General features: G+C 35.7%; 1 protein-coding gene across 1 annotated transcript in view; it reads left to right on the forward strand.

Annotated features, from left to right (window-relative positions):
• The window catches only part of TSNAX (translin associated factor X), a 36262-nt gene extending 25193 nt beyond the window's left edge, over window positions 1–11069 (forward strand). The window contains exons 5-6 of the mRNA XM_026504174.4: window positions 5397–5524; window positions 9237–11069. Coding sequence (XP_026359959.1) covers window positions 5397–5524; window positions 9237–9614 — 506 coding nt within the window. The 3' untranslated portion in view covers window positions 9615–11069. The remainder of the gene's footprint in view (window positions 1–5396; window positions 5525–9236) is intronic.
• Window positions 11070–13479: the final 2410 nt, after the last annotated feature.

Genomic DNA, 13479 nt, shown 5'->3' on the forward strand with positions numbered 1-13479 from the left:
TATTTGTTCCCAGTAGAATGATTTAAAGCACTTTGCTTAGAGAGCTAAGGTGGTTAGAATCCTTTTGATGTTTTAAGTAGCAAGTTTTCCCCATTTCCCATTGTTTTTTTAAAATTTATAATTAATATATATTATATATATTTTAATTATTTCTCATTTTGTGTTTTTTTGCAAAATGGGCATTTTCCTCTTGATTGAATGTTCTCATAAAACATAATTTAAAATAAAATAACTAAATAGTTTTTCAAAAATGGATGTACCTCATTTAATCATGTTTTTGTGCCTGTTTGTTCAAGACATATTAGGCACTAGGGATATAACTATGAGCAAGGTAGTCATGGTATTGCCTTCCTAGCAAAGGGTAGTGCTAGACATTAGATAAGGAATTTTACATTATTTAAATACAACTTTGATTAGTGCTATAAAGGAAAGGCACACGGTACTAGGAGACCATATAATAGGGATTTGGCTTAGAACGGGGTGGTGTTGGGCAGTTTCTTCAGAAGATGACATTTCATGGAACTTGAAAGGATTAGTAAGAGCTTATTAGGAGAAGGAGTGAGGAGAGCATGGCATGATGCTGAGGGAACAGCGTATAAAATCCCTTGAAGCAAGAGAGGGCACAGTGTAGGTGAGGAACTGAAAATGGTAGGACACAGAAGGTGAAGGAGAGATGACCGAAGTTTTGTGTTATATACACATTTATGTTACGTGCATTCAGCTAAAGCATTCTGCCTTACCAAGTATGCTGTTCTACCATTTCACAGTCGAGATTCTCCGGAGAAGCAGGAGAGAGAGAGCGAGTGAGGGATTGATTTATATATTTTAAAGAATTGGCTCTTGTGATTGTGTGGGCTAGCAAATATGAAATTTCCAGAATAGACTGACAGACTGGAATTTCAGTAAGGAGTTGATATTGCAGTCTTGAATTTGAAATCTGCAGGCTGGAAATATAGGCAAGGTTTCTCTGTTGTAGTTGTGGGGCAGAATTGCTGCTTCTTTGGGAAACCTTATTTGTTATTAAGGCTTTCAGCTGACTGGATGAACAACCTCTCCTCACCCCCATTATGGAGGGTAATCTGCTTTACTCAGAGTATTACTGATTTAAATATTAATCACATCTAAAAAATATTTTCACAGCCACATCTGGACTGATGTTTGACCAAACAAGTGATCACCATAGCGAGCCAAATTGACATATAAGATTAACCATTATGCACAGTGTTGCCATAGGAGGATAAAGAGTAGGCTGGTTCAGTTTAAGTGATAACCTCACTTCTCATATCTTCTACCTTGAATTGCACATTGGAATTCATACCTTGACCCTCAAATCAGCTTGAGATTATAGGTGTATACATGTGATTATCCTCCGTCTTCAAGCTTATATTGGCTTATATCCATTAATCAGAGATAATGATTGCTTGGCAATGTCGTTGAGCCTTATTTTGAATTTCCATCTTCAACTGATACATGATACAGTCACAGTTCTTATGCTGTCTCCCATCCCTGTCAATTAATGCATGTAGAACAAGAACCTTGCCACTTGTGTTTGATTCTAACGTTTAAGGTACTGCTTGCTATTTTTGCTTAACATGGCCCTGAAATGTAACCCAACTGTAGGAATTTGGGGACAGGTTATACCTAGAAATATTGAAGTAGTGATTTATACTAACTGTAGGAAAATTCATATTATAGAATACATACAGGTCTTGTACTTTTGTCGATTGTTAAGGATTTTAAGAACAATTCTGACATTATACAAATATGGGTTTGTGTACCCATCTTTGAAATTCAGCCTTTTGTGAGTTATAACTTGGCCTATAGCATGAGTTGAGGCTGATGTAGGTGGGGGGTGAAATTAAGCAGTGTCTTATTAAGCCATGTTAATGATTTTGCTCTATATTCTGAGAGCCATGGAAAGCTATTGGGCTTTAAGCAGGGGAGTGATGTGGTGATAGTTCTTTATTAAAAAGACAAACATTCGGTGGTGTGAGAATGGATGAGAGGTCAAAAAATGGATACGGGGAAGGCCTTTGAATTGGCAAAGCAAAGAGGGAGACCGCATTTGGAAGGAAGATTGTGAATTCATTGTTGGACATGTTGATTTTGAGGTCCCTCTGATGGGATTGTCAAATATGTATTTGGATATATGTGACTCTAAGCCAGAGATGTAAAGTTGAGGGATGGCAGGGGTAATTGAAGCCAAGTGTAGGTGAATTTAAGTGAGCCTGGGACTAATAGAGGCAGAGAGTAAGAAGATCTGGCCAGAGAGGTAGAAAAAAGGGAAATCAGGAGATGATGTTATCAAAGGGACCAAATGGAAACTTGTTTAAAGAATTCCTCCTGGGGTGCCTGGGTGGCTCAGTCGGTTAAACGTCTGCCTTTGACTCAGGTCATGATCCCGGGGTCCTAGGATCAGGTCCCCTGTGGGGGACTCCCTGCTCAGTGGGGAGTCTGCTTCCCCCCCTCCCCCGCTCATCCGTGTGTTATCTCTGTCTCTCAAATAAATAAATAAAATCTTTTAAAACCCCCCAAAGAATTCCTCCTTTAAAGTGGTCAAAATGCTGACTGCTGCTAAGATTGAGATTGAAAAAAACATTCCTTAACCTTATTAAGTAGTCTAATCTTCGTGAGAGCAGTGTAGAGACGGTTGTAGAGACGGGCTCAAGGTAGGATGAGGTAGGTTGAGTAGTACGAGGTGAGGTTATTGAGGAATGTTATACCCAGCTACTTCAAGAAATTTAGCTCTGAAGGGGAGAAGAGAGATGGGACACTAGTTGGGAGGAAAGAAGACCAATAGATGGGAGAGATATGAGCATGTTTGAATGTTGGCCATCAGCATCTGATAGAAAACATAAGGTGGAATATTGAAGGGAGGATCTATTTTAAGCTTCCTGTTGGGATTGCACCTTTATCCTGATCGTAGACACAGTTTCTGGTCTGAAAAGAGAATACCTCCTCTATAGTGATAGGGGTGAAGGAGAAATAATATCATTATTTATTTTCCTAATTCCCTATTGTATTCATCAGGGTCCAAATAGGAAAGGCTGCACAGTAATTTGAATAGGGTAGGTTTAATATAAAGAATGAACTGTGTAGGGGATTACCTGATAAGAGGAAAAGTATGTTCTAAAAAGCATAGGAATATTAGAAGGGTAGGTACTACCCCAGAGCTAAGACAGGGCATCTAAGAAAGAAGCAAACCCAGAAGGGTATACCCTTCACCCCCACCCTCTCTCACCCCCTTGAAGGCATGGCCCATTGGATGGCAGAGAAGTCTGCTGAGGTGTTGAGCTGATAGAATTCTCTGGGAAGCCGTCCATGGGGAGGTGCCATACCATCAAACTCCTTGCCCAAAGTGGTGGCTGACTGGGAAGTCACTCTCAAGGAAATGCCATGTGCTACTGGCCACCTCAAGCAGCTGGTTGTCTCACATGGAGAAGCTGCTAGGGAGGGACACATTAGAACAGGGAAGAGAGCTTTCTCCTCCTTTGCTTTCCTTCCAGTGCTCTCTACCAACGAAGTTTAATATTCTGAAATAGTGGAGCTGAGAGACAGTAAAATGACAAGTGACATCAATTATTGATCTTTTAAAGTTTTTCTCATTTTTTGCTGTAATGATGATAATGACGAATATCCTTATAAGTAAATCTTTGTGCACATATCTTCTGCTTAGCCCGTTCATGAGAGCTGACCATAGTAGAGCATATTTAGAGATGCAATGAGTGGTCCTTAAGTTTTGTTCTTCCCTTTTGTGTGCATGAAGTTATTTCTGGAAGGAAATGAGAAGTACAGGTTGTCTTTGGGAAAGAGAACTGGGTGGTCCCCTATTCTTAAAACTAAAATTTTACACAAATATTTTTTATTGTAAATGTAAAAGATGTTATCTGTTTTGTTAAACTTTATTGTTTCATTTCTCAGCGTGTTATGGTTTATGAAACAGTGTCCTCTTCTATCATGTCCTGTTCTGTCAGCTGAAGGCACCAATTTCTGACCTTGCTTTAACATCACTTGTGGCTCCAAATGAATCAGGATATTTTCATTTAGTAGTTTCCTCTTATTGCTATCAAAACCAGGTCATCCACTTCCCTTTGTTTCTTTGACCCTCACGTGGCATTTGATGTGATGATACTACAGTGGGGTGAGTCTCAAGCTGCCAGGCCTGACTTTTAGTGTCAGTGCTGGGAAGACAGTTCCCAAGAAGTGTTAGAGAGACAGCTTGAATATGATGGTTTTCAGTTCTGAGTTGTTTTTCTGTAGTTATTATTCATTCTCCTCTTCTTGTTTTTGCAGCAAAGCCTTTACAAAGAATACTAACACAGTTTCTTAACAATTATGACAGTCATTTTAAGAAATACTTTTTCCCTATAAATATCATCTTACAGATTATGCCATAATAAAATAACATTGAAAATTGTGACTAGAGAATTTAGTTGTTTTAAAACACTTGAAAAAGTATATTTAGTGCCATTTTTGACCTTTACCAAAATTTGTTTTTATGTCAGTGTTAATTTTGTAGAACTGAGATTTGGTACAAAATTGTATTGCTCATTAGGTATTTTGTTTGTTTTTTTAAACTTAAATTACTAAAGCAGAAAAGAGGTATCTATTCTTAGATCCATTTTGGAATAGGAGGAGAAAAACAGTATTTTTATTTCGACACTTAATTCTGTATTATTTAGTGTTTTCTTCTTATTAAAATTTCAAGAAAGATCCAAAGGATGTTTAATTTTATGCCTCGTTTGATTAAATCATTATCTGTTTTGCTGCTTCAGGGAGCAAAAAATACTCCACTATATAGTTTCTGTTAAAGCCTAAAGAATTTTTATAATAGCATCTTCTTAAATTCTTTAAACATTTTTTTTCTAAATATCTTTGATGTTCTCCATAGGAAAGAGTAGATTTTTAAGACTAATGACTCATGAAGTAGGAAGAGCTTGAATACATTTGTATTTGAGCTATCTATAAAGTTCAGTCACAGAAATGTTGGGTGTATTCCATTCTAATCCCTACCATCTATCCCCAAGTAATTCTTTGTAGTCTTAATTATTGAGTCCAGTGTTACCATTATAGTCAGCATCCATCAGGCTTTAAAAAATGTTATTTATTTATTTATTTATTTGAGAGAGAGCGAGCGAGTGGGAGGGAGAGGAAGAGAGAATCTGAAGCAGACTCCACATTGAGTGCAGAGCCTGATGCGGGGCTCCATCTCACAACTATGACATCTTGACCTGAGCCGAAACTAAGAGTTGGACACTTAACTGGCTGAGCCACCCAGGAGCCCCTCCATTAAGCTCTTGTTGAGCTAGGTGATGAGCAGTTTGAAGTTCTTTATTAATGACAGTCTGATTAATTCAGTGGTTGTTCCTTAGTAATTTTCTTGGTTGGTATTTCAGGACTGCAGGAATATGTGGAGGCTGTCTCTTTTCAACACTTCATCAAAACACGATCACTTATCAGTATGGATGAAATTAATAAACAGTTGATATTTACAACAGAAGAATATGGAAAAGAAAATAAGACCGTAAGAATTTAAAATCATTTCACATTTATTACATAATTTATATAACAGTATAGTGATGATAGGAGATTTGCTGGCTTACAATGCTAAGAATATTGAGATGGCAGCGTCCTTTCTAAAGTGTGGTTTCATAGATACCCAACTAGGGAAATGGCCTTTTAGAAATTTTTGCTAGTGGATGGAACAAGAACAACTGTGGCTATGTTGGGGGAAAATAATACTGTTTATCTAAAGCACTGCTACGTGATTACTGTTAAGTCCACTTTTGGTTTTACTGTGTATTTACAATGTGCCCTTTGTAAGCACTATCTCATTTAATTTTTTTATTAACTGTATGAGGTAAGAATTGTAACCCTCATTTTATAAAGTAGGTAACAGGCTTTAGAGAGTTGAAATAACTTATCAAAAGCCACACAACTAATTAAGTGTGACAGAGCTAAACTTTGAAACCAGGTGTTTTGAAATCTAAGCCAGTGCTCTGCCAGTATTTCTCAAAGTGTGCTACAGAAACCCCTGCACCAAGTATCTACCTCAAAGGAGTGTTTTATAGGATTTGATTTCAACGTTTTAAATTAGGCAGTGTATAGTGTATGATACATAAGTGTTCACTAGTTGTCATTATAAAAGTTAATATAAAATTGTTACTATATAGGGAGAGCTGTTAATCACTTACTAAATTCATAAAGCTTGTATCTGAAAATTATGCAGCTATTCCGAATTAAGAAATGAAACTTTCACAGTTGACTTTTAAATATATACTCTTTTTTTCCCTGGGTTTCAATATTTAATATTCAGGTGAGATTTTGAATGTTTGATACTTCCTGAGATACCAGTACACTTAAGAATACAATTGGACAGTTTTTCCTATCTTAATTTTTCATAATTTTTTATTACTTTTTAAATAATTACTCAGCCAGGATGGTCAGGCAGAAGATGGAGGAAGCTGTAGAAATGTTTTCTTGAATATTAGCTAAAATGTTAGCATTGAAAGGTCAGATTTAATTTGGCATGACAAATATAAATATAACTTACTTTAAGAAAGCCATGTATATTCTTAGTTTTTAAAATTATATTAAGTTTAGTAAGGAGGACATTAATTTTTGAGAAGTAAAATTCCTTTAAATTTTTAAATTTATTTGGTGAAGATTGAATTACAGAAAGAAGTAAAGGAAGCCAATATTTGATCCTGCTTCTTAAATATATTAGAGAAGTTACCACATCCTCTTTCAAGTTCTTTCTAATTCAAAATGGAAATACCAGGGCAAAAATGCAAAGAAAAACTGAGAGTAAATGCATTCTTCTCAGGATTTAGGTAGTAAATTATTCAGAGATTATGGTGTCATAAAAATTCATATATACTTTTCAAATTAAGACCACATTCATAAATAATTTTCCTTTTAGTGCTAAAGATTTTTGGTGCTGAAAATTCTGGGAATTTGATAGGGGAAAGTATTTTGTTCTGACTTGCCTACTGAGAGTATTGTCAAAGCTATTAAAATTTTTAAAAATGGTTTACTAGGAAAAATTTCAAACATACAGAAGAGTAGCGAGAATAGTCACATACGGACACCCATGTATCCACTACCTGGATTCAGTAATTGTTAATATTTTGCCATATTTACTTTATCGAAATACTTTTCGCTAAACTACTTTAAAGTCAATTATAGATGCCATATTTTACCCCTGAATACTTCAGACACATCCTGAAAAATTGCATTTCAAGTAATTTTCTTTTCTCTGGTTTCTAATACACATTACCAGTAAAGCAGAATTTATTTCTCTGATAATAGTTGAAATTTGTTAAAATTTTTACGTGCTTTTTTCTCTAAAGTCAACTTCTTAGTCATAACCAGGGAACTCTTGCTGTCTAATGATAGAAACAGAGAACATTAATATTTGCTTAAGCCAAAGTTATTTTTATAAACAACCTATAAAATGCAGTCCCCCCATCCCCTCCCCACAAAGATGCCAGTTCTCCTAACAGTTAATAGAAACAAAACATAACAGGTAGATTTGTGTCATGATGTTGTTTCAAGGCATCAGAAAAATTAGGAAGCTGACTTTGGGAACTTACCTAGTTCTGTCATTAACTGCATTTCTTGGATCTCACTTTTTAAATCTACATTGAAGGGATTGGACCAGACAGTCTCTGAAGAGTCCAATGATGTTGAGTGATGTTAATAAAACCTAACTTTGGCTCTGTCATTTCCTTGCTTAATTCTCAGTGACTGTTTGTTACCCATAGGTAAAGTTCACATTCCTTAATGTGACTTTCTTTCTAGAGTCATCCTGTGCTACTACTCACTTTAAACTTTATCCAAGGAAATACTTCATGATTTCCTCAAATATACAACACAATTCTTACCTGCACACCTTTGCAGTTCTCTCTAAAATGTCCTTCAGTAGGATTGCAACCTCAGCCAGCTGTGTCTCATACAGACTTTTAATAATAATGTAGGCCTCTCCTCTTCCAGAAAGGCTCCAGTAGAGAGAGGGAAAAGTTGATGTGGAGAGAGGAGATGGTGACGGTGATGGTGACGGTGATAGCAGCTAACATTTATTGAGTATTTACTTTGTGTTGGGCATTATGCCAAGAACTTGGTAAATGTTATCTCATCCTTAAAATAAACCTCTGAGGTAGGTACTGTTATCCCATTTTACAGATGAGGAAACTGAGGTTTAGAGAGATGAAATAACTTGCCCAAGGGCATACACCTTATGAAGCAAGGTCCTGGAAGAGGTGGGAGGAGATGGGTCAAGGTCATTTGGAAGAGTTAACCTCAAACAAGAGGAGGGACAACTCATCATCTGAGACTGGAGGATAGAAGGTAAAGATGGATGTGGACATAAATAAGTTTTTTTTTTATTTTGTTTTGTTTTGTAGGATAAGGTCATTGAGAGAGCTTGTGCCAGGTGATCTGGCAAATGGCCAGGTCCGTGAAAGTAGACAAGATTGTCTACTGAGAGTGGAGAGGTTTGGGATTTTGTAGGGGGCTGAGGAGAGTGGTAAAGGTTTGGAATAGTGTTTGAAGAGGTGGGAGAGAGAACTATAGGAATAAGTAAAAAGGATTGGTTAGTATTTGTAGCAGTACCAACTCTGTATAGTTGTGATTACTATTATTTTTTTAGTTCAGTGGTACTCAGCCACTGGAATAAAGCACTAGCACGAGTAGATTTTAATATCGATTCAGGATTGTGTCTTTGTTGGGCAGGGGCAGAAAACAACAACAACACAGGAGTCTAAAGGAACTGAGGAGGATGTAGCGAGAGTGATAAATCATGATGTTCAGTGCTAAGTGGGGATAGAAGAGGCCAGAAAGGGACTAAGTGACTTAGGAAAACATTAGTGGATCACAAACCTGGAGGGCTTTATGATTTGTCATTTAAGTAAGTGACTGTCGTACAATAAAGTCATTAGGCTTTGTTTAAGAATGTTTTAATTTTACTTCGTATGTCAAGTGAAGTTGGAAATAGTTGATTTTAAAATGATATTAGATTAAAAATTATCTTGAAGTCATTTACTTCAACTTTCTACCCAGGGTATGAATTCTTCTTGTAACATCCCAAATGGTCATTAAACAAAAAAGATCTTTTTATTTAGAGATTAGTATGGCTGATTTGCTCTTGATTTTGTACCTTTAAATAAATGCGATACATGCATATTCACTCTTTTTCACGTTGTACTTTCTTTGTGTGTGTGTGTTTTCTTTACCAGCCCTCCTCTGATGCACAGGATAAGCAGTTTGGTACTTGGAGACTGAAAATCACACCTGTTGATTACCTGCTGGGAGTGGCTGATTTAACAGGAGAGTTGATGCGGATGTGTATTAACAGTGTGGGGAACGGGGACATTGATACCCCCTTTGAAGTGAGCCAGTTTTTACGTCAGGTTTATGATGGGTTCTCATTCATTGGCAATACTGGACCTTATGAGGTTTCTAAGAAGTTGTATACCCTGAAACAAAGTCTGGCCAAAGTGGAGAATGCTTGTTATGCCTTGAAAGTCAGAGGTTCAGAAATTCCAAAACATATGCTGGCAGATGTCTTTTCAGTTAAAACAGAAATGATTGATCAAGAAGAGGGCATTTCTTAGAATACCATACTTGGTGGTTATTCTCTGGAGAGACCAGTTTGTAAGACTGTTATTTAGTATTTCGTTTGACTTTGTTGTGGCTTTTACATAGAAATGTTTTCAGTTGTACTTGTTTTAAATTGTAAACAAGCTGTATATAAATTATTGAGATGAATCATTTCTTATCTCTTACTCATGAAAGTTTGCATACAAATGTTTGCATATATGCCTGTTTGAATTTTTGCTGGCTAAATATCATCGTTTATCTTTGTAATGTGAACATGCTTCAGAGTGCACTTTCTGCCATACCTATTTTAATTTACATTGTGTGAAGTTTGGAGGTGGTAACATTTAATGGAAGCCATTGGTAAGTTGGTGATTTTGTTCTATATAGAAAAGATGTCTTAGTTATACATCTGGACTTGAGCTTCCTGTTTAAATTTCTTGGTAATATTTTGCCAAGCCTCCAATATAGGCTTATTCTATAGAACAAGAATTTAAAATTATTAAGTTATCAATAGACTTAATTTTATGAGGTATAATAGTGAGAATTCATATTATATTCTGGCCAATTTTTAGGCCATTTTGAATCCATTTGAAAGAGCCTTCCAGAAAAATTGACAGACACCCAGACTTTAGTTTTTACATTTAGTTTGTATCCTTTATCACAGAAAGTCTGATAGTGAATTGGAGCTAACGTTATAATATTTTCACTGGTGTTTGAGATAATTGTACATACATCTGAAAAGCTTTTAGTAATGATCATTTAGCAATTCTTTTGTCATTATATTACATTAGGCATGTTTCTTATAGATGCATCTATAAGAACTTACATTTAAATAATTATGATGAAGTTTGAAATTTTTGAAATACAGAGTTAATTCAAACTTTTATAGTTGTCCAGTTGTGTTACTTGATAGTATAAAAAGTTGCCAAAGAAAATTTATCATGTACAATTCAGCAATAAGACAATTGTCAACACAGTTGGGAATAACAATGGTAGTCCCTAGTAATATTTAGAATTGGAATTTGCCTACTGAAATTAGTTATAGATTATTCCCTGTAATGTGAAACTGACTTGAGCATGACACTGTTGGCTGACAACCAGATGTTTCCATTTGGTTTTGTGAGTTTTGAGAATCTAGGTACTGGATTTTATTTGTGGAAAGACTAGCTGCTCTGTTTGCAAGGGCTGATTCTTTGAAAGTCAAATTTAAACAAAAAGTATCATGTAAAGGAAAATGAAACATAGACATGCCTAATAAATTAGGTTGGTTGGTTTGTTTTGGTGGTAGTAAGTTTTTTGGTTTCCCTATTTGAAGACATTGCTAAAATATAGTCTCATTACATAATTTTTGTTTCTTTTGCCACTTGAAGTTAAATTTATAATGTTAAAAGCAAAATAATAAATGGATTGATGAATGTCTTACAGATGTTTAAAACTGAAGTCTTTAAATAAAATATTAAAAGATAAAAGTTAAGCTTATTTTTTGATCATATTAAGAAATATTTAATCAAATGGTTGTAGAATTTTTGGCCTAAATAGGAAACCTAATGTAGACTAGCTTAATGTGGAGATTTATTATTTCTTAAAGTAAGTCCCAGAGGTAGGGAGAGTTTCAGGAAGGACATCTCTTCACATCAGTCATTGACCCAAATTGGGTAACATTCTCATCTTTCTAAACCAGTTAGTGGAAAGGAGAAGGAGATCACTTTGATAGACCAAGATACCTTTTTTTCTGAGAGGAAAAGGGCAAACACAAGAAACGGAGGTAGGGCATTGTCATCATAGGAAGAGGGGAAAATGGCCTTTTCGGTAGGCAGTCAACAGTATTTACTACAGGTGGATTGGTGCCATTGCTCTTGATACATTTCCACATTGCATATCATACTAATATGGCAGGTGTTAGACCACACGTAGTAGAGGATCTCTAATTATATCCTGAATGTTTTAAAATAGTTGGTCTGATAGCATCAGTTCTAAAATAGTTGGCCTGATAGCATCATCTGTTGTAATGGTTTTCATCTTTATTATAAGAAGAAACTGGTTCTAGGTTACATGGCAAGTTACTGACAGAATTCTGAAATAACATTGGGTTATTTCCTTCATAAGTAATTCCTGCATGTATTAAATCAGTGGGTTTCAGAATCCACATTGTAAAGCCTTAAGGCTTTCTGAGGGTGCCTCAAAAAAAGATGTTATATAAATGAGTGTTTTGGCAGAATGGATTCAAAAACTTGGTTCAAACTCTTTGCTCTCTACAAAGACTCACCTTAGATTCAAATACAGAAATAGATTAAAAGTAAAAGAACAGAGTAAGATATTTCACGCAAATAGTAACCAAAAGAGAGATACACAACATAGACATTAAGGCTAATTTTTTGTTTTTGCTGGAGACATGAACAACACGTAATGGTTAAAGACTCACTCCATTGAGAATATATGGCAGTTATAAACACACACACACACACACACACACACACACATGCACATACACATACACACTAACCACAGAGCCCCAGAATATATGAAGCAAAATCTGAGAGAACTGAAAGGAGAAATAGATAGTTCAACAGTAATAGTTGGAGACTTCCACACCTCATTTTCAATAATAGAAGAATAAGACTGATGAGTAAGGAAATCGATGACCTGGACCTACACAGATCACTCCAGCCAACAACAGAAGACACATTTTTCTCAAGTGCGTGTGCAACATAATCCACAAAATGTCAGGTTACAAAACAAGTCTTAATACATTTGAAAAGACTGAAACCATACAAAGTATATGACCACAAATGGAATGAAATTAGAAATTAATAATGGAATTAAATTGGGAAAATTCACAAATAGGTGGAAATTAAGCAACATATTTCTGAATAACCAGTGGATCAAGGATGTAATCACAGGGAAATTAGAAAGTATGTCCAGAGGAATGAAAAACATAATATACAACTTAATGGGATGCAACAAAAGCGGTACTGAGGGAATTTCTTTATGGCTTCAGATCCCTATGTTTAAAAAGAATGAACTCAAATCAATAACCTAAACATCTGCATTTAAGAAACTAGAAAAAGACTAGTAAGCTAAACTACAAAACAATGCAAAGAAAGGAAATAACATATTTGAGTAGAAATAAATGAAATAGGGAATAGAAAAATAGAGACTGTCAGACCAAAAAATGGTTCTTTGAAATGGTAAACCAAATTAGCAGAAGGGGGTGGGGATTGGGAGTGACTGCTAGCAAATATGGGATTTATTGTTGAGGTGATAGAAATGTTCTAGAATTAGTGGGAATGGTTGCACAACCATGTGAATACACTAATACCCGTTGAATTGTACACTTTAAGATGGTGAAATTTATGTTTTGTGAATTCTTTGTGTTAGTTTTTTTAATGCCTTTTTTTTTTAAAGATTTTTTATTTATTTGTTTGACAGAGAGACAGCCAGCGGGAGAGGGAACATAGGCAGGGGGAGTGGGAGAGGAAGAAGCAGACTCCCAGCGGAGGAGCCTGATGCGGGGCTCCATCCCAGAACGCCGGGATCACACCCTGAGCCGAAGGCAGACGCTTAACGACTGCGCTACCCAGGCGCCCCTTTAATGCTTTTTAAAAGTAGATTGCTTTGTTGAAATTTTGCTAGAAATTGCCTGTGAAACTGGGTATGATATTTTGGTTGTGGGAGGATTTTTTTCTAAAACCATTTGTTCCGTTTCTTTAATTGTATAGGACTATTCAAGCTTCTATCATTTCTTAATGGTAAGTTTTGATAAGTTATATTTTTCTCAGGATTAGTCTATTTTATCTTTTCAGATTTTTTATACAAAGTATTGTTAGTATTATATTTATATCCTGGCTATATCTGTATTCATAAAATATATTTGTGTTG

This window comes from Ursus arctos, unplaced genomic scaffold (genome assembly GCF_023065955.2).
Source record: "Ursus arctos isolate Adak ecotype North America unplaced genomic scaffold, UrsArc2.0 scaffold_7, whole genome shotgun sequence".
Taxonomy (NCBI): domain Eukaryota; kingdom Metazoa; phylum Chordata; class Mammalia; order Carnivora; family Ursidae; genus Ursus; species Ursus arctos.